Here is a 21,300-nt window from a genome sequence, read left to right as displayed (position 1 = left end):
AAGAAAGAAACAAAATGCCTGACCCCAAATGACTGACCTGTAGAGTATATTACTGATACAAAAGATTTCTGTTTTAAAACATTTGCTAGTTTTCTTTAATTTTTATTTTACTTTTTATTCATCAAACTATGATATAAAAGTATCTCAGGTTATGAGCATATATTAGTGATCAGAGCTGTGTCCAGCACTCCTAATGAATCCTCATCTGAGAATGATTTCTGAAGGATCATGATCATGAAGACTGGAGGAACCATCCTGAACATTCAGCTCTGAGCACACAAACACATCAGCATTTAAAGGAGAATACACTGAACAACTAATAGTTTAAATTGTAATAATAGATCACAATATTACATTGTTTTCTGTATTTGTGGTTAAATAAATGCAGGCTTGATGAGCAGAGGAAGCTTCAGTCAGAAACGTTGGAGATAGTGACGTGTCCGACACTCGCCTGTGCTGTGGAGAACGTTGCTTCAGGTGTGTATGCGTGGCATTTCAGTTGTGTGCTGTGTTTATCTGAACACACACTCACCGAAGTCTCCGGATGAGCAGGAGGCCAGCTGGTGTGTGACGGGGTTGTACGACACACACTGAATCGAGTCATTGTGACTAAGACACAAAACACAAACACACACCAATATCACTGCAGCTGGAACACAACGGCCTGCACTAGAGATGCCACAACACTGCCGCTCGGCACGGCACTCACCGTTCAATACACACTTCGGTTCAAACGCTTCATTGGCTGCTTATGCACTGTTTAACATCAGCTGAGCCTGTCACACACACACACACACGGTTACTGGACTGAGTGTCTCACTGCGCTAATACTGTCACACACACACACGGTTACTGGACTGAGTGTCTTACGCCACTAATACTGTCTCACACACACACACGGTTACTGGACTGAGTGTCTCACTGCGCTAATACTGTCACACACACACACACGATTACTGGACTGAGTGTCTCACTGCACTAATACTGTCACACACACACACACGATTACTGGACTGAGTGTCTCACTGCACTAATACTGTCACACACACACACGGTTACTGGACTGAGTGTCTCACTGCGCTAATACTGTCACACACACACACACGATTACTGGACTGAGTGTCTCACTGCGCTAATACTGTCACACACACACACACGATTACTGGACTGAGTGTCTCACTGCACTAATACTGTCACACACACACACGGTTACTGGACTGAGTGTCTCACTGCGCTAATACTGTCACACACACACACGGTTACTGGACTGAGTGTCTCACTGCACTAATACTGTCACACACACACACGGTTACTGGACTGAGTGTCTCACTGCGCTAATACTGTCACACACACACACGGTTACTGGACTGAGTGTCTCACTGCGCTAATACTGTCACACACACACACGGTTACTGGACTGAGTGTCTCACTGCACTAATACTGTCACACACACACACGGTTACTGGACTGAGTGTCTCACTGCGCTAATACTGTCACACACACACACGGTTACTGGACTGAGTGTCTCACTGCGCTAATACTGTCACACACACACACGGTTACTGGACTGAGTGTCTCACTGCACTAATACTGTCACACACACACACACGATTACTGGACTGAGTGTCTCACTGCACTAATACTGTCACACACACACACGGTTACTGGACTGAGTGTCTCACTGCGCTAATACTGTCACACACACACACGATTACTGGACTGAGTGTCTCACTGCGCTAATACTGTCACACACACACACGATTACTGGACTGAGTGTCTCACTGCGCTAATACTGTCACACACACACACGATTACTGGACTGAGTGTCTCACTGCGCTAATACTGTCACACACACACACACGATTACTGGACTGAGTGTCTCACTGCGCTAATACTGTCTCACACACACACACGATTACTGGACTGAGTGTCTCACTGCGCTAATACTGTCACACACACACACACGATTACTGGACTGAGTGTCTCACTGCACTAATACTGTCACACACACACACACGATTACTGGACTGAGTGTCTCACTGCACTAATACTGTCACACACACACACACGATTACTGGACTGAGTGTCTCACTGCACTAATACTGTCACACACACACACGGTTACTGGAATAGAAGAGCAAAAAAAATGAACCGAATCGTAAACCGAGGTGTGTGTTGAACCGAGATGTGTGTTGAACCGAGGTGTGTATTGAACCGAGATGAGTGTTGAACCGAGGTGCGTGTTGAACCGAGGTGTGTGTTGAACCGAGATGAGTGTTGAACCGAGGTGTGTGTTGAACCGAGGTGAGTGTTGAACCGAGGTGAGTGTTGAACCGAGGTGTGTGTTGAACCGAGGTGAGTGTTGAACCGAGGTGTGTGTTGAACCGAGGTGAGTGTTGAACCGAGGTGTGTGTTGAACCGAGGTGTGTGTTGAACCGAGGTGAGTGTTGAACCGAGGTGAGTGTTGAACCGAGGTGAGTGTTGAACCGAGGTGTGTGTTGAACCGAGGTGTGTGTTGAACCGAGGTGAGTGTTGAACCGAGGTGTGTGTTGAACCGAGGTGTGTGTTGAACCGAGGTGTGTGTTGAACCGAGATGAGTGTTGAACCGAGGTGCGTGTTGAACCGAGGTGCGTGTTGAACCGAGGTGCGTGTTGAACCGAGGTGCGTGTTGAACCGAGGTGCGTGTTGAACCGAGGTGTGTGTTGAACCGAGGTGTGTGTTGAACCGAGGTGAGTGTTGAACCGAGGTGCGTGTTGAACCGAGGTGTGTGTGCTGAACCGAGGTGCGTGTTGAACCGAGGTGCGTGTTGAACCGAGGTGCGTGTTGAACCGAGGTGTGTGTGTTGAACCGAGGTGTGTGTTGAACCGAGGTGTGTGTGTTGAACCGAGGTGAGTGTTGAACCGAGGTGTGTGTGTTGAACCGAGGTGTGTGTTGAACCGAGGTGAGTGTTGAACCGAGGTGAGTGTTGAACCGAGGTGCGTGTTGAACCGAGGTGCGTGTTGAACCGAGGTGCGTGTTGAACCGAGGTGTGTGTTGAACCGAGGTGTGTGTTGAACCGAGGTGAGTGTTGAACCGAGGTGCGTGTTGAACCGAGGTGTGTGTTGAACCGAGGTGCGTGTTGAACCGAGGTGTGTGTTGAACCGAGGTGCGTGTTGAACCGAGGTGAGTGTTGAACCGAGGTGCGTGTTGAACCGAGGTGTGTGTTGAACCGAGGTGCGTGTTGAACCGAGGTGCGTGTTGAACCGAGGTGCGTGTTGAACCGAGGTGTGTGTTGAACCGAGGTGCGTGTTGAACCGAGGTGTGTGTGTTGAACCGAGGTGTGTGTTGAACCGAGGTGTGTGTGTTGAACCGAGGTGAGTGTTGAACCGAGGTGTGTGTGTTGAACCGAGGTGTGTGTTGAACCGAGGTGAGTGTTGAACCGAGGTGCGTGTTGAACCGAGGTGCGTGTTGAACCGAGGTGAGTGTTGAACCGAGGTGTGTGTGCTGAACCGAGGTGCGTGTTGAACCGAGGTGCGTGTTGAACCGAGGTGCGTGTTGAACCGAGGTGCGTGTTGAACCGAGGTGTGTGTGTTGAACCGAGGTGTGTGTTGAACCGAGGTGCGTGTTGAACCGAGGTGAGTGTTGAACCGAGGTGAGTGTTGAACCGAGGTGTGTGTTGAACCGAGGTGTGTGTTGAACCGAGGTGCGTGTTGTACCGAGGTGCGTGTTGAACCGAGGTGTGTGTGCTGAACCGAGGTGTGTGTGCTGAACCGAGGTGTGTGTGTTGAACCGAGGTGTGTGTTGAACCGAGGTGAGTGTTGAACCGAGGTGTGTGTTGAACCGAGGTGTGTGTTGAACCGAGGTGTGTGTTGAACCGAGGTGAGTGTTGAACCGAGGTGTGTGTTGAACCGAGGTGAGTGTTGAACCGAGGTGAGTGTTGAACCGAGGTGTGTGTTGAACCGAGGTGAGTGTTGAACCGAGGTGAGTGTTGAACCGAGGTGAGTGTTGAACCGAGGTGTGTGTGCTGAACCGAGGTGCGTGTTGAACCGAGGTGTGTGTGTTGAACCGAGGTGTGTGTGCTGAACCGAGGTGAGTGTTGAACCGAGGTGTGTGTTGAACCGAGGTGAGTGTTGAACCGAGGTGTGTGTTGAACCGAGGTGAGTGTTGAACCGAGGTGAGTGTTGAACCGAGGTGCGTGTTGAACCGAGGTGTGTGTGCTGAACCGAGGTGCGTGTTGAACCGAGGTGTGTGTGTTGAACCGAGGTGAGTGTTGAACCGAGGTGCGTGTTGAACCGAGGTGTGTGTTGAACCGAGGTGTGTGTTGAACCGAGGTGTGTGTGCTGAACCGAGGTGCGTGTTGAACCGAGGTGCGTGTTGAACCGAGGTGCGTGTTGAACCGAGGTGCGTGTTGAACCGAGGTGAGTGTTGAACCGAGGTGAGTGTTGAACCGAGGTGTGTGTTGAACCGAGGTGTGTGTTGAACCGAGGTGCGTGTTGAACCGAGGTGCGTGTTGAACCGAGGTGAGTGTTGAACCGAGGTGAGTGTTGAACCGAGGTGTGTGTTGAACCGAGGTGCGTGTTGAACCGAGGTGTGTGTTGAACCGAGGTGCGTGTTGAACCGAGGTGCGTGTTGAACCGAGGTGAGTGTTGAACCGAGGTGAGTGTTGAACCGAGGTGCGTGTTGAACCGAGGTGTGTGTGTTGAACCGAGGTGTGTGTTGAACCGAGGTGTGTGTGTTGAACCGAGGTGAGTGTTGAACCGAGGTGCGTGTTGAACCGAGGTGTGTGTTGAACCGAGGTGTGTGTTGAACCGAGGTGAGTGTTGAACCGAGGTGTGTGTGCTGAACCGAGGTGCGTGTTGAACCGAGGTGCGTGTTGAACCGAGGTGCGTGTTGAACCGAGGTGCGTGTTGAACCGAGGTGAGTGTTGAACCGAGGTGAGTGTTGAACCGAGGTGTGTGTTGAACCGAGGTGTGTGTTGAACCGAGGTGCGTGTTGTACCGAGGTGCGTGTTGAACCGAGGTGTGTGTGTTGAACCGAGGTGAGTGTTGAACCGAGGTGCGTGTTGAACCGAGGTGTGTGTTGAACCGAGGTGTGTGTTGAACCGAGGTGTGTGTGCTGAACCGAGGTGCGTGTTGAACCGAGGTGCGTGTTGAACCGAGGTGCGTGTTGAACCGAGGTGCGTGTTGAACCGAGGTGAGTGTTGAACCGAGGTGAGTGTTGAACCGAGGTGTGTGTTGAACCGAGGTGTGTGTTGAACCGAGGTGCGTGTTGAACCGAGGTGCGTGTTGAACCGAGGTGAGTGTTGAACCGAGGTGAGTGTTGAACCGAGGTGCGTGTTGAACCGAGGTGCGTGTTGAACCGAGGTGTGTGTTGAACCGAGGTGCGTGTTGAACCGAGGTGCGTGTTGAACCGAGGTGAGTGTTGAACCGAGGTGAGTGTTGAACCGAGGTGCGTGTTGAACCGAGGTGTGTGTGTTGAACCGAGGTGTGTGTTGAACCGAGGTGTGTGTGTTGAACCGAGGTGAGTGTTGAACCGAGGTGCGTGTTGAACCGAGGTGTGTGTTGAACCGAGGTGTGTGTTGAACCGAGGTGTGTGTTGAACCGAGGTGTGTGTGTTGAACCGAGGTGTGTGTGTTGAACCGAGGTGTGTGTGTTGAACCGAGGTGTGTGTGTTGAACCGAGGTGTGTGTGTTGAACCGAGGTGAGTGTTGAACCGAGGTGCGTGTTGAACCGAGGTGTGTGTTGAACCGAGGTGTGTGTTGAACCGAGGTGAGTGTTGAACCGAGGTGTGTGTGCTGAACCGAGGTGCGTGTTGAACCGAGGTGCGTGTTGAACCGAGGTGCGTGTTGAACCGAGGTGAGTGTTGAACCGAGGTGAGTGTTGAACCGAGGTGCGTGTTGAACCGAGGTGCGTGTTGAACCGAGGTGCGTGTTGTACCGAGGTGCGTGTTGAACCGAGGTGTGTGTGCTGAACCGAGGTGTGTGTGTTGAACCGAGGTGTGTGTTGAACCGAGGTGTGTGTGTTGAACCGAGGTGTGTGTGTTGAACCGAGGTGTGTGTGTTGAACCGAGGTGTGTGTGTTGAACCGAGGTGTGTGTTGAACCGAGGTGAGTGTTGAACCGAGGTGTGTGTTGAACCGAGGTGTGTGTTGAACCGAGGTGTGTGTTGAACCGAGGTGAGTGTTGAACCGAGGTGAGTGTTGAACCGAGGTGAGTGTTGAACCGAGGTGTGTGTTGAACCGAGGTGTGTGTTGAACCGAGGTGAGTGTTGAACCGAGGTGTGTGTTGAACCGAGGTGAGTGTTGAACCGAGGTGAGTGTTGAACCGAGGTGAGTGTTGAACCGAGGTGTGTGTTGAACCGAGGTGAGTGTTGAACCGAGGTGAGTGTTGAACCGAGGTGAGTGTTGAACCGAGGTGCGTGTTGAACCGAGGTGAGTGTTGAACCGAGGTGCGTGTTGAACCGAGGTGCGTGTTGAACCGAGGTGTGTGTTGAACCGAGGTGAGTGTTGAACCGAGGTGAGTGTTGAACCGAGGTGAGTGTTGAACCGAGGTGTGTGTTGAACCGAGGTGAGTGTTGAACCGAGGTGTGTGTTGAACCGAGGTGAGTGTTGAACCGAGGTGAGTGTTGAACCGAGGTGAGTGTTGAACCGAGGTGTGTGTTGAACCGAGGTGCGTGTTGAACCGAGGTGCGTGTTGAACCGAGGTGCGTGTTGAACCGAGGTGCGTGTTGAACCGAGGTGTGTGTTGAACCGAGGTGAGTGTTGAACCGAGGTGCGTGTTGAACCGAGGTGTGTGTGCTGAACCGAGGTGTGTGTTGAACCGAGGTGTGTGTTGAACCGAGGTGTGTGTTGAACCGAGGTGAGTGTTGAACCGAGGTGTGTGTTGAACCGAGGTGTGTGTTGAACCGAGGTGTGTGTTGAACCGAGGTGTGTGTTGAACCGAGGTGTGTGTTGAACCGAGGTGTGTGTTGAACCGAGGTGTGTGTTGAACCGAGGTGTGTGTTGAACCGAGGTGTGTGTTGAACCGAGGTGCGTGTTGAACCGAGGTGCGTGTTGAACCGAGGTGTGTGTTGAACCGAGGTGAGTGTTGAACCGAGGTGTGTGTTGAACCGAGGTGTGTGTGCTGAACCGAGGTGCGTGTTGAACCGAGGTGTGTGTTGAACCGAGGTGTGTGTTGAACCGAGGTGAGTGTTGAACCGAGGTGTGTGTTGAACCGAGGTGTGTGTTGAACCGAGGTGAGTGTTGAACCGAGGTGTGTGTTGAACCGAGGTGTGTGTTGAACCGAGGTGAGTGTTGAACCGAGGTGTGTGTTGAACCGAGGTGAGTGTTGAACCGAGGTGAGTGTTGAACCGAGGTGAGTGTTGAACCGAGGTGCGTGTTGAACCGAGGTGCGTGTTGAACCGAGGTGCGTGTTGAACCGAGGTGCGTGTTGAACCGAGGTGTGTGTTGAACCGAGGTGCGTGTTGAACCGAGGTGCGTGTTGAACCGAGGTGCGTGTTGAACCGAGGTGTGTGTTGAACCGAGGTGTGTGTTGAACCGAGGTGCGTGTTGAACCGAGGTGCGTGTTGAACCGAGGTGAGTGTTGAACCGAGGTGCGTGTTGAACCGAGGTGAGTGTTGAACCGAGGTGAGTGTTGAACCGAGGTGCGTGTTGAACCGAGGTGCGTGTTGAACCGAGGTGCGTGTTGAACCGAGGTGCGTGTTGAACCGAGGTGTGTGTTGAACCGAGGTGCGTGTTGAACCGAGGTGTGTGTTGAACCGAGGTGTGTGTTGAACCGAGGTGCGTGTTGAACCGAGGTGCGTGTTGAACCGAGGTGTGTGTTGAACCGAGGTGCGTGTTGAACCGAGGTGTGTGTTGAACCGAGGTGCGTGTTGAACCGAGGTGAGTGTTGAACCGAGGTGAGTGTTGAACCGAGGTGCGTGTTGAACCGAGGTGCGTGTTGAACCGAGGTGCGTGTTGAACCGAGGTGCGTGTTGAACCGAGGTGTGTGTTGAACCGAGGTGCGTGTTGAACCGAGGTGCGTGTTGAACCGAGGTGTGTGTTGAACCGAGGTGTGTGTTGAACCGAGGTGTGTGTTGAACCGAGGTGTGTGTTGAACCGAGGTGTGTGTTGAACCGAGGTGTGTGTTGAACCGAGGTGTGTGTTGAACCGAGGTGTGTGTTGAACCGAGGTGAGTGTTGAACCGAGGTGTGTGTTGAACCGAGGTGAGTGTTGAACCGAGGTGAGTGTTGAACCGAGGTGAGTGTTGAACCGAGGTGTGTGTTGAACCGAGGTGTGTGTTGAACCGAGGTGTGTGTTGAACCGAGGTGTGTGTTGAACCGAGGTGTGTGTTGAACCGAGGTGTGTGTTGAACCGAGGTGTGTGTTGAACCGAGGTGAGTGTTGAACCGAGGTGCGTGTTGAACCGAGGTGAGTGTTGAACCGAGGTGTGTGTGTTGAACCGAGGTGTGTGTTGAACCGAGGTGTGTGTTGAACCGTGGACTGACTGTAATGCTGCATCTCTAGCCTGAACTAAATCAGACTTTACTGACATTATAACGGTTCATCAGTCAGATGTGTGGGAGTCAGAGCCTGTTAAACGGTTCTCACGTGTATTTGAGGATGCCCTCCAGTTTAGAGGTCCAGATGATGATGCTTTTATCAGCCGAGCCGGACGCAAAACGCTTCCCTGCAGACAGAAGAGGAAACTCACACACACACCACAGTAAGCACACACACACCATAGTAAACACACACTCTCAAACACACACCACAGTAAGCACACCACAGTAAACACACACACACACACACACACACACACACCACAGTAAACACACACACACCACAGGAAACTCACTCTCTCACACACACACACCACAGTAAACACACACACACCACAGGAAACTCACTCTCACACACACACACACCACAGTAAACACACACTCACACACACTCACCACAGTAAACTCACTCACACACACACACTCACCACAGACACAAACACACACAAACGTCTCATGTCGTAATCACCATCTTTAGCGTAAGCCACGCAGTAGACTGTGTCTTTGTGTCCCTTCAGCGGCTGTATGAGCGTCCCGTCGGCCGTGTCATACACCTGTGCACACACACACACACACACACACACACACACACACACACACACACACACACACACGTGTCGGGGAAAGTTACTTTGAAAAGTAATGCATTGCGATACTCCCTTAAAGAGTAACTAATTGCGTTACTTAGTTACTTTTTAAGAAAAGTAGTGTTACATTACATTTGCGTTACTTTTGTTCAGCTGTGCTGGCCTTGCTTTATAACAAAAAAAGTGATATTTTTGAGCAAATGTGAAGACCCTTTCACACCAAAAGCAGATAATAATCCTCAGGTGCACTTCACCAATAACAACACAGAAGTCTTTTTGCGTTAAACTGAATCATTAAAGGTCAGCAGCAAGACATCGGTCAATAAAGTGAGACTAAATGTTAAATAAATCAAATATTTGCATTTAATGACTGTAGGTTTGCATTTCACCGATGTTATTAATTTTGAGAAATACTGAATCTTTTAATTTGTCCGTGCAGCTGAGATTAGTAAATGGCTCACATTTATCCTAGAATTACAATAACCATCGTTAACACACACCGACTCCACACTTACGGTTCAGGGATATTACACTCAGTGTTGCCACACTTTGAAAAAGTAATCTGATTACTCCTTTAAAAAGTTACTTTTCAGATTACTTGATTTTAAAAGTAACTAAGTAAGATTACAAGTTACTTTATAAGTTACATTCAGCCGTTTCCGCAACACCGCTGCCGCCTCAACACAGAAATGACGACCGTTTGCCAACGCTCACTTTATTGGAAAGGCATTTTTAACAGTAACGCCAACAACGTACAACTCCTGACATTTAAAGTCTTCACTCCTGTTTAAACACTGATAATAATCAGGAAAGCTGCAAGTGTCTGCGAGGCATAAAATGCTGTGTGTGCTTGTTTTTGTGACATATGAGGACTCAAATGTGTATAATGCCATGGGTATGACACAGGTATTACAGGAGAGGGTGAAATATGAGGACATTACCCATGGCCCCACTTTACAAAAGGCTTATAAATCACACAGGAGGAGTTTTTATGAGAAAGTAAAAATGCAGAATGTTTCCTGTGATGGGTAGGTTTAGGGGCAGTGTGTGTGTGTGTGTGTGTGTGTGTGTGTCATTGAACAGATGCAAAAAAATAATAGCAGGAGCAGCAATAACTGTTTGATAGTTTTAGGACAGAACAGTCGCCATGATTTAAACATGAAATGTGACAGCATGGGCAAAAGTTCTGTAGTGAAACTGCGCATGCGCGGGCAAAACTGCGGTTCTGGAAGACTATTCTATTCTATTATATTATTATATTACTGGTGTTTGCAGAGATTCGTTAACGTTACCAGAACCCGGTTTCCCGCCGCGACGATGAGCTGAGACCCGTCCGGTCTGAAGGCGAGGTCATAGATGCTGAAACACACACACACACACACACACACACACACACACACACACACACGAGACGACAGTCAGTGTGATGAGTCCCATTGGAGATTACAGCAGTATAATAACGCCCCGCATCATGTATGAGTAGAAACGGCCTTTATGGGAAATAAATGCAAAATAACGGCTCGGAGTGAGCCATCTGTGCTCATATTGTTGACATAGCAACGGTTGCTAGCCACATCCATACCGCGCTGTAAGTGAAGTGTAGTAAAGCTCACCATTGCTCCACTTTATCGCGGTCGTGCACTTTATCGATCCATGTCGGAACAGCTCTCATGTCGGAAAAACGCCGAGTTTAGCGCGATTTAAAAGCTCAGATGCGGAGAAGAAGCGGAGAAGCTGAGGAGAAAACAAGATGGAGGACCGAGCTGCGCTTCATAATAAGAGTCCTCCTGGCCGACAGTGGAGCGTCCGTTTAACAATACCCTAGCAACCGCACAGCAGCATAGTAAACATCAGTTAGATCATCTTAGCAACCGCACAGCAACGCTCGCACAACCACACAACGGTTTTTTTCTGAACATATTAATAAATACATAAATCTAATAGGGTTTTTTTCCATTTATTTACAGTTTTTAATTATATTAATTTCAACAGAGGGCCAAATCTCACCTCCAACACAACACACACTGCCAACAATTCTCATTTACAGCATATGTTTAATACACAAAACACACTGACCTAAAAACAATACCAACTCTATAAAAAATAAAATGATCTGTAATAGGGCACATGTTCTGTTTGATTTTGACAGATTTTTTTAACCATTTACAGTAACAGCTCTATCACACTTCTGATTTGCATCTCTTCTCGTTCAGTTTAATATGTCTAATTAATCTGATCTTAAGGGTTAATCAATGAGTCATTTGGTACACAGATTTCTATAGCCTAGATATTGATTCTATAGAAGTAGTTTCTACTTTGTTTGCAAAGTCTGGCTGCAAGTATACTTGGCATGCTTTTTTTTGCTAGGGTACCCCTAAACCTACCCATCACGCACAAACACACACACACACACACACACACACACACACACACACACACACACACACACACGATAGACTGAGAGATGAGTCTGATGAGAATAATGAGCAGAATGATTAACAGAATCTGTAGACTTTCACCCTGATTACAGATGAACATGATTCTTATCACGAGCACATAAACACACACACACACACACACACACACACACACACACACACACACACACACACACACACACACACACACACACACACACACAGGGACATGCAGAGAGTTCTTCAGGGGCAGGGCCTAAAAAAATTAATGTGTGTGTGTGTGACGAGTAGGTTTAGGCACAGTAAGGGGATAGAAAATACGGTACAGTATAAAAGCCATTACGCCCATGGAATGTCCCCACATTTCACAAAAGCAAACATAAAAATACTGTTCTATAGCAGAACCTCATGGCGGGGTCATAACTTTATCACACCTTCTGATAACACACTGAGATACAAACATTTAAACATTATGGAGTTTTGAAAATGTAGACCTTGTTTGTGAAAATAGTGCCAAAGCAAATAAAAAAGCTGTAATAAAGCTGTCCACTGCAGAGAAACACTGATGTCATTGTTTTACAGCCAAGTTCAAAGTTCAGACTAAACTCAGTGTAAGTGAAGTGTGTGAGAGAACAGAAAGCAGACACTCGGTCACACAGGACACCAGAACAGATCTAAAGGATTTAAACCAGAAACTGTTTCTGATCCTGCGGATAAACACGGATGGGAATCTGAGACACACCATTACTTTATGACCGTCGCACACAGTCGTCCCAACACCTGACAGGAGTGTGTGCGTGTGTGAGTGAGTGAGTGAGTGTGTGTGTGATGGAGGAGAGCCGGCCACACTGGAGTGTTTGTGTGTGTGAGCGCGCGCTGTGGAGGGTCGCGGGCCGGCTTCCTCTAGAGCTCAGCGGCGGAGCGGAGAACGGACGCTTCGTGTATATTCGGCCGCGGAGCTCATCCGCTCACAGGGACATTCAGCTGGAGGTCAAGGGTCAGCCGGACATTCTGCTGGAGGTCGAGGGTCAGCCGGTGTCTGGACTGCCGCTGTATGACGTCCTCAACGTCCTGCAAAACTGCGAGGATCCAATCAGAATCAGGACGGTCAAAGCAGGTGACGTCACAACATTATTAGGCTTTATTAAAGGTGAAAGTTTAGGTGCGTTTAGTTTAACTATCCCCAGAGGCGGACAGAGTAAACAGCTTCATTACTCCAGTAAAAGCACTAAAGTCAGATGACTACTCTAGTAAAGCACTACAGTCAGATGACTACTCTAGTAAAGCACTACAGTCAGATGTCTACTCTAGTAAAGCACTACAGTCAGATGACTACTCTAGTAAAGCACTACAGTCAGATGTCTACTCTAGTAAAGCACTACAGTCAGATGTCTACTCTAGTAAAGCACTACAGTCAGATGACTACTCTAGTAAAGCGCTACAGTCAGATGACTACTCTAGTAAAGCGCTACAGTCAGATGACTACTCTAGTAAAGCACTACAGTCAGATGTCTACTCTAGTAAAGCACTACAGTCAGATGTCTACTCTAGTAAAGCTCTACAGTCAGATGTCTACTCTAGTAAAGCACTACAGTCAGATGACTACTCTAGTAAAGCACTACAGTCAGATGTCTACTCTAGTAAAGCACTACAGTCAGATGACTACACTAGTAAAGCACTACAGTCAGATGACTACTCTAGTAAAGCACTACAGTCAGATGTCTACTCTAGTAAAGCGCTACAGTCAGATGACTACTCTAGTAAAGCGCTACAGTCAGATGACTACTCTAGTAAAGCGCTACAGTCAGATGACTACTCTAGTAAAGCGCTACAGTCAGATGACTACTCTAGTAAAGCGCTACAGTCAGATGTCTACTCTAGTAAAGCACTACAGTCAGATGACTACACTAGTAAAGCACTACAGTCAGATGTCTACTCTAGTAAAGCGCTACAGTCAGATGACTACTCTAGTAAAGCGCTACAGTCAGATGACTACTCTAGTAAAGCGCTACAGTCAGATGTCTACTCTAGTAAAGCACTACAGTCAGATGACTACTCTAGTAAAGCACTACAGTCAGATGACTACTCTAGTAAAGCACTACAGTCAGATGTCTACTCTAGTAAAGCACTACAGTCAGATGTCTACTCTAGTAAAGCACTACAGTCAGATGTCTACTCTAGTAAAGCACTACAGTCAGATGACTACTCTAGTAAAGCACTACAGTCAGATGACTACTCTAGTAAAGCACTACAGTCAGATGACTACTCTAGTAAAGCACTACAGTCAGATGTCTACTCTAGTAAAGCACTACAGTCAGATGTCTACTCTAGTAAAGCACTACAGTCAGATGTCTACTCTAGTAAAGCACTACAGTCAGATGTCTACTCTAGTAAAGCACTACAGTCAGATGACTACACTAGTAAAGCACTACAGTCAGATGACTACTCTAGTAAAGCACTACAGTCAGATGTCTACTCTAGTAAAGCACTACAGTCAGATGACTACACTAGTAAAGCGCTACAGTCAGATGTCTACTCTAGTAAAGCACTACAGTCAGATGACTACTCTAGTAAAGCACTACAGTCAGATGACTACTCTAGTAAAGCACTACAGTCAGATGACTACACTAGTAAAGCACTACAGTCAGATGTCTACTCTAGTAAAGCGCTACAGTCAGATGACTACTCTAGTAAAGCACTACAGTCAGATGTCTACTCTAGTAAAGCACTACAGTCAGATGACTACTCTAGTAAAGCGCTACAGTCAGATGTCTACACTAGTAAAGCGCTACAGTCAGACGACTACTCTAGTAAAGCGCTACAGTCAGATGACTACTCTAGTAAAGCGCTACAGTCAGATGTCTACTCTAGTAAAGCACTGCAGTCAGATGTCTACTCTAGTAAAGCGCTACAGTCAGATGACTACTCTAGTAAAGCACTACAGTCAGATGACTACTCTAGTAAAGCACTACAGTCAGATGTCTACTCTAGTAAAGCGCTACAGTCAGATGACTACTCTAGTAAAGCGCTACAGTCAGATGACTACTCTAGTAAAGCACTACAGTCAGATGTCTACACTAGTAAAGCACTACAGTCAGATGTCTACTCTAGTAAAGCACTACAGTCAGATGTCTACTCTAGTAAAGCACTACAGTCAGATGTCTACTCTAGTAAAGCACTACAGTCAGATGACTACTCTAGTAAAGCACTACAGTCAGATGACTACTCTAGTAAAGCACTACAGTCAGATGACTACTCTAGTAAAGCGCTACAGTCAGATGTCTACACTAGTAAAGCTCTACAGTCAGATGACTACTCTAGTACAGCACTACAGTCAGATGACTACTCTAGTAAAGCACTACAGTCAGATGTCTACTCTAGTAAAGCACTACAGTCAGATGACTACTCTAGTAAAGCACTACAGTCAGATGTCTACTCTAGTAAAGCACTACAGTCAGATGACTACTCTAGTAAAGCACTGCAGTCAGATGTCTACTCTAGTAAAGCGCTACAGTCAGATGACTACTCTAGTAAAGCACTACAGTCAGATGACTACACTAGTAAAGCACTACAGTCAGATGACTACTCTAGTAAAGCACTACAGTCAGATGACTACTCTAGTAAAGCACTACAGTCAGATGACTACTCTAGTAAAGCACTACAGTCAGATGTCTACTCTAGTAAAGCACTACAGTCAGATGTCTACTCTAGTAAAGCACTACAGTCAGATGTCTACTCTAGTAAAGCACTACAGTCAGATGTCTACTCTAGTAAAGCACTACAGTCAGATGTCTACTCTAGTAAAGCACTGCAGTCAGATGTCTACTCTAGTAAAGCACTACAGTCAGATGACTACTCTAGTAAAGCACTACAGTCAGATGACTACTCTAGTAAAGCACTACAGTCAGATGACTACACTAGTAAAGCACTACAGTCAGATGACTACTCTAGTAAAGCACTACAGTCAGATGTCTACTCTAGTAAAGCACTACAGTCAGATGTCTACTCTAGTAAAGCACTACAGTCAGATGACTACTCTAGTAAAGCACTACAGTCAGATGCCTACTCTAGTAAAGCACTACAGTCAGATGTCTACTCTAGTAAAGCACTACAGTCAGATGTCTACTCTAGTAAAGCACTACAGTCAGATGTCTACTCTAGTAAAGCACTACAGTCAGATGACTACTCTAGTAAAGCGCTACAGTCAGATGACTACTCTAGTAAAGCACTACAGTCAGATGTCTACTCTAGTAAAGCACTTCAGTCAGATGACTACTCTAGTAAAGCTCTACAGTCAGATGTCTACTCTAGTAAAGCGCTACAGTCAGATGACTACTCTAGTAAAGCACTACAGTCAGATGACTACACTAGTAAAGCTCTACAGTCAGATGACTACACTAGTAAAGCACTACAGTCAGATGTCTACTCTAGTAAAGCACTACAGTCAGATGACTACTCTAGTAAAGCACTACAGTCAGATGACTACTCTAGTAAAGCACTACAGTCAGATGTCTACTCTAGTAAAGCACTACAGTCAGATGTCTACTCTAGTAAAGCACTACAGTCAGATGTCTACTCTAGTAAAGCACTACAGTCAGATGTCTACTCTAGTAAAGCGCTACAGTCAGATGTCTACTCTAGTAAAGCACTACAGTCAGATGTCTACTCTAGTAAAGCGCTACAGTCAGATGACTACTCTAGTAAAGCTCTACAGTCAGATGACTACTCTAGTAAAGCGCTACAGTCAGATGACTACTCTAGTAAAGCGCTACAGTCAGATGTCTACTCTAGTAAAGCACTGCAGTCAGATGACTACTCTAGTAAAGCACTACAGTCAGATGTCTACTCTAGTAAAGCACTGCAGTCAGATGCCTACTCTAGTAAAGCACTGCAGTCAGATGCCTACTCTAGTAAAGCGCTACACTCAGATGCCTACTCTAGTAAAGCTCTACAGTCAGATGTCTACTCTAGTAAAGCACTGCAGTCAGATGCCTACTCTAGTAAAGCACTGCAGTCAGATGCCTACTCTAGTAAAGCGCTACACTCAGATGCCTACTCTAGTAAAGCTCTACAGTCAGATGTCTACTCTAGTAAAGCACTACAGTCAGATGTCTACTCTAGTAAAGCACTACAGTCAGATGTCTACTCTAGTAAAGCACTACAGTCAGACGTCTACTCTAGTAAAGCACTACAGTCAGACGACTACTCTAGTAAAGCACTACAGTCAGATGACTACTCTAGTAAAGCACTACAGTCAGACGTCTACTCTAGTAAAGCACTACAGTCAGACGACTACTCTAGTAAAGCACTACAGTCAGATGTCTACTCTAGTAAAGCACTACAGTCAGATGTCTACTCTAGTAAAGCACTACAGTCAGATGTCTACTCTAGTAAAGCACTACAGTCAGATGTCTACTCTAGTAAAGCGCTACAGTCAGATGACTACTCTAGTAAAGCACTACAGTCAGATGCCTACTCTAGTAAAGCACTACAGTCAGATGACTACTCTAGTTAAGCACTACAGTCAGATGTCTACTCTAGTAAAGCACTACAGTCAGATGACTACTCTAGTAAAGCGCTACAGTCAGATGCCTACTCTAGTAAAGCGCTACAGTCAGATGTCTACTCTAGTAAAGCGCTACAGTCAGATGACTACACTAGTAAAGCACTACAGTCAGATGACTACTCTAGTAAAGCGCTACAGTCAGATGCCTACTCTAGTAAAGCGCTACACTCAGATGCCTACTCTAGTAAAGCGCTACACTCAGATGCCTACTCTAGTAAAGCGCTACAGTCAGATGTCTACTCTAGTAAAGCGCTACAGTCAGATGACTACACTAGTAAAGCACTACAGTCAGATGACTACTCTAGTAAAGCACTACAGTCAGATGTCTACTCTAGTAAAGCACTACAGTCAGATGCCTACTCTAGTAAAGCACTACAGTCAGATGACTACTCTAGTAAAGCTCTACAGTCAGATGACTACACTAGTAAAGCACTACAGTCAGATGTCTACTCTAGTAAAGCACTACAGTCAGATGTCTACTCTAGTAAAGCACTACAGTCAGATGACTACTCTAGTAAAGCACTACAGTCAGATGTCTACTCTAGTAAAGCACTACAGTCAGATGACTACTCTAGTAAAGCACTACAGTCAGATGACTACTCTAGTAAAGCTCTACAGTCAGATGACTACACTAGTAAAGCACTACAGTCAGATGTCTACTCTAGTAAAGCACTACAGTCAGATGACTACTCTAGTAAAGCACTACAGTCAGATGACTACTCTAGTAAAGCGCTACAGTCAGATGTCTACTCTAGTAAAGCGCTACAGTCAGATGACTACTCTAGTAAAGCACTACAGTCAGATGACTACTCTAGCAAAGCACTACAGTCAGATGTCTACTCTAGTAAAGCACTACAGTCAGATGACTACTCTAGTAAAGCACTACAGTCAGATGACTACTCTAGTAAAGCACTACAGTCAGATGACTACTCTAGTAAAGCACTACAGTCAGATGACTACTCTAGTAAAGCTCTACAGTCAGATGACTACTCTAGTAAAGCGCTACAGTCAGATGTCTACTCTAGTAAAGCACTACAGTCAGATGACTACTCTAGTAAAGCACTACAGTCAGATGTCTACTCTAGTAAAGCACTACAGTCAGATGTCTACTCTAGTAAAGCACTGCAGTCAGATGACTACTCTAGTAAAGCACTACAGTCAGATGTCTACTCTAGTAAAGCGCTACAGTCAGATGACTACTCTAGTAAAGCACTACAGTCAGATGTCTACTCTAGTAAAGCACTACAGTCAGATGTCTACTCTAGTAAAGCACTGCAGTCAGATGACTACTCTAGTAAAGCACTACAGTCAGATGTCTACTCTAGTAAAGCACTACAGTCAGATGTCTACTCTAGTAAAGCACTACAGTCAGATGTCTACTCTAGTAAAGCGCTACAGTCAGATGTCTACTCTAGTAAAGCACTACAGTCAGATGTCTACTCTAGTAAAGCGCTACAGTCAGATGACTACTCTAGTAAAGCACTACAGTCAGATGACTACTCTAGTAAAGCACTACAGTCAGATGACTACTCTAGTAAAGCACTACAGTCAGATGACTACTCTAGTAAAGCACTACAGTCAGATGTCTACTCTAGTAAAGCGCTACAGTCAGATGACTACTCTAGTAAAGCACTACAGTCAGATGTCTACTCTAGTAAAGCACTACAGTCAGATGTCTACTCTAGTAAAGCGCTACAGTCAGATGACTACTCTAGTAAAGCACTACAGTCAGATGTCTACTCTAGTAAAGCGCTACAGTCAGATGACTACTCTAGTAAAGCACTACAGTCAGATGTCTACTCTAGTAAAGCACTACAGTCAGATGACTACTCTAGTAAAGCACTACAGTCACTCTAGTAAAGCGCTACAGTCAGATGTTTACTCTAGTAAAGCACTACAGTCAGATGCCTACTCTAGTAAAGCGCTACACTCAGATGCCTACTCTAGTAAAGCTCTACAGTCAGATGCCTACTCTAGTAAAGCACTACAGTCAGATGCCTACTCTAGTAAAGCACTACAGTCAGATGTCTACTCTAGTAAAGCACTACAGTCAGATGACTACTCTAGTAAAGCACTACAGTCAGATGTCTACTCTAGTAAAGCACTACAGTCAGATGACTACTCTAGTAAAGCACTACAGTCAGATGTCTACTCTAGTAAAGCACTACAGTCAGATGACTACTCTAGTAAAGCACTACAGTCAGATGTCTACTCTAGTAAAGCACTACAGTCAGATGTCTACTCTAGTAAAGCACTACAGTCAGATGACTACTCTAGTAAAGCGCTACAGTCAGATGTCTACTCTAGTTAAGCGCTACAGTCAGATGACTACTCTAGTAAAGCACTACAGTCAGATGTCTACTCTAGTAAAGCACTACAGTCAGATGACTACTCTAGTAAAGCACTACAGTCAGATGACTACTCTAGTAAAGCACTACAGTCAGATGTCTACTCTAGTTAAGCGCTACAGTCAGATGACTACTCTAGTAAAGCACTACAGTCAGATGTCTACTCTAGTAAAGCACTACAGTCAGATGACTACTCTAGTAAAGCACTACAGTCAGATGACTACTCTAGTACAGCGCTACAGTCAGATGACTACTCTAGTAAAGCGCTACAGTCAGATGACTACTCTAGTAAAGCACTACATTCATACTCTTCCTCCTCTCACTCATACTCTTCCTCCTCTCACTCGTACTCTTCCTCCTCTCACTCATACTCTTCCTCCTCTCACTCGTACTCTTCCCCATCTCACTCATACTCTCCCTCCTCTCACTCGTACTCTTCCTCCTCTCACTCATACTCTTCCTCCTCTCACTCGTACTCTTCTTCCTCTCACTCATACTCTTCCTCCTCTCACTCGTACTCTTCCTCCTCTCACTCATACTCTTCCTCCTCTCACTCGTACTCTTCCTCCTCTCACTCATACTCTTCCTCCTCTCACTCGTACTCTTCCCCCTCTCACTCATACTCTTCCTCCTCTCACTCGTACTCTTCCTCCTCTCACTCATACTCTCCCTCTTCTTACTTACACTCTTCCTCCTCTCACTCATACTCTTCCTCCTCCTACTCATACTCATACTCTTCCTCCTCCTACTCTTCCTCCTCCTACTCATACTCTTCCTCCTCTTACCTATTACTCATACTCTTCCTCCTCTCATTCATACTCTTCCTCCTCCTACTCATACTATTCTTCCTCCTACTCCTACTCTTCCTCCTCTCACTCATACTCTTCTTCCTCCTACTCATAATATTCCTCCTCTTACTCATACTCTTCCTACTCATACTCTTCCTCCTCTCACTCATTCTATTCCTCCTCCTCCTCCTACTCTTCCTCCTCCTACTCATACTCTTCCTCCTCTCACTCATACTCTTCTTCTTCCTACTCATACTAATTCTCCTCCTACTCCTACTCTTCCTCCTCTCACTCATACTCTTCTTCCTCCTACTCATACTATTCCTTCCTCCTACTCCTACTCTTCCTCCTCTCACTCATACTCTTCTTTCTCCTACTTATACTATTCCTCCTCCTACTCCAACTCTTCCTCCTCTCACTCATATTCTTCCTCCTCCTACTCATACTCTTCCTTCTATTACTCATACTCTTCCTCCTCCTAGTCATACTCTTCCTCCTCCTACTCATACTCTTCCTTCTCTTACTCATATTCTTCCTCCTCCTACTCATATTCTTCCTCCTCCTCCTCTCACTCACACTCTTCCTCCTCTCACTCACACTCTTCCTTCTCTTACTCATACTCTTCCTCCTCCTAGTCATACTCTTCCTTCTCTTACTCATACTCTTCCTCCTCCTACTCATACTCTTCCTCCTCCTACTCATACTCTTCCTCCTCCTAGTCATACTCTTCCTTCTCTTACTCATACTCTTCCTTCTCTTACTCATACTCTTCCTCCTCCTACTCATACTCTTCCTCCTCCTACTCATACTCTTCCTTCTCTTACTCATACTCTTCCTCCTCCTACTCATACTCTTCCTTTTCTTACTCATATTCTTCCTCCTCCTCCTCCTACTCATACTCTTCCTTCTCTTACTCATACTCATACTCTTCCTCCTCCTCCTCCTACTCCTACTCTTCCTTCTCTTACTCATACTCATACTCTTCCTCCTCCTACTCATACTCTTCCTCCTCCTAGTCATACTCTTCCTTCTCTTACTCATACTCTTCCTTCTCTTACTCATACTCTTCCTCCTCCTACT

The 21,300-nt window shown here is 46.3% G+C and overlaps 2 protein-coding genes across 10 annotated transcripts in view; one reads left to right on the top strand and one right to left on the bottom strand.

The window, feature by feature from the left end:
- Positions 1–10,877, bottom strand: part of ift122 (intraflagellar transport 122 homolog (Chlamydomonas)) — a 66,658-nt gene extending 55,781 nt beyond the window's left edge. The window contains exons 1-5 of one of the 3 annotated variants that reach the window (XM_067412860.1): positions 10,715–10,877; positions 10,394–10,460; positions 8,984–9,068; positions 8,564–8,642; positions 533–609 (exon numbers count right to left, since the gene is read on the bottom strand). In XM_067412860.1, the coding sequence (XP_067268961.1) occupies positions 533–609; positions 8,564–8,642; positions 8,984–9,068; positions 10,394–10,460; positions 10,715–10,773 (367 nt within the window). In that variant the 5' untranslated portion in view covers positions 10,774–10,877. Of the gene's footprint in view, positions 1–532; positions 610–8,563; positions 8,675–8,983; positions 9,069–10,393; positions 10,461–10,714 lie in introns of those variants that run through there. The other 2 variants (XM_067412859.1, XM_067412861.1) reach the window with 2 other exon arrangements.
- Positions 10,878–12,152: 1,275 nt separating this feature from the next.
- Positions 12,153–21,300, top strand: part of magi1a (membrane associated guanylate kinase, WW and PDZ domain containing 1a) — a 138,420-nt gene continuing 129,272 nt past the window's right edge. For all 7 annotated transcript variants that reach the window (XM_067412868.1, XM_067412872.1, XM_067412871.1 and 4 more), the window contains exon 1: positions 12,153–12,635. In XM_067412868.1, coding sequence (XP_067268969.1) covers positions 12,347–12,635 — 289 coding nt within the window. In that variant the 5' untranslated portion in view covers positions 12,153–12,346. The remainder of the gene's footprint in view (positions 12,636–21,300) is intronic.

This window comes from Pseudorasbora parva, chromosome 13 (genome assembly GCF_024679245.1).
Source record: "Pseudorasbora parva isolate DD20220531a chromosome 13, ASM2467924v1, whole genome shotgun sequence".
Classification (NCBI taxonomy): Eukaryota; Metazoa; Chordata; class Actinopteri; order Cypriniformes; family Gobionidae; genus Pseudorasbora; species Pseudorasbora parva.
This window is presented reverse-complemented; position numbering and strand designations above follow the sequence as displayed.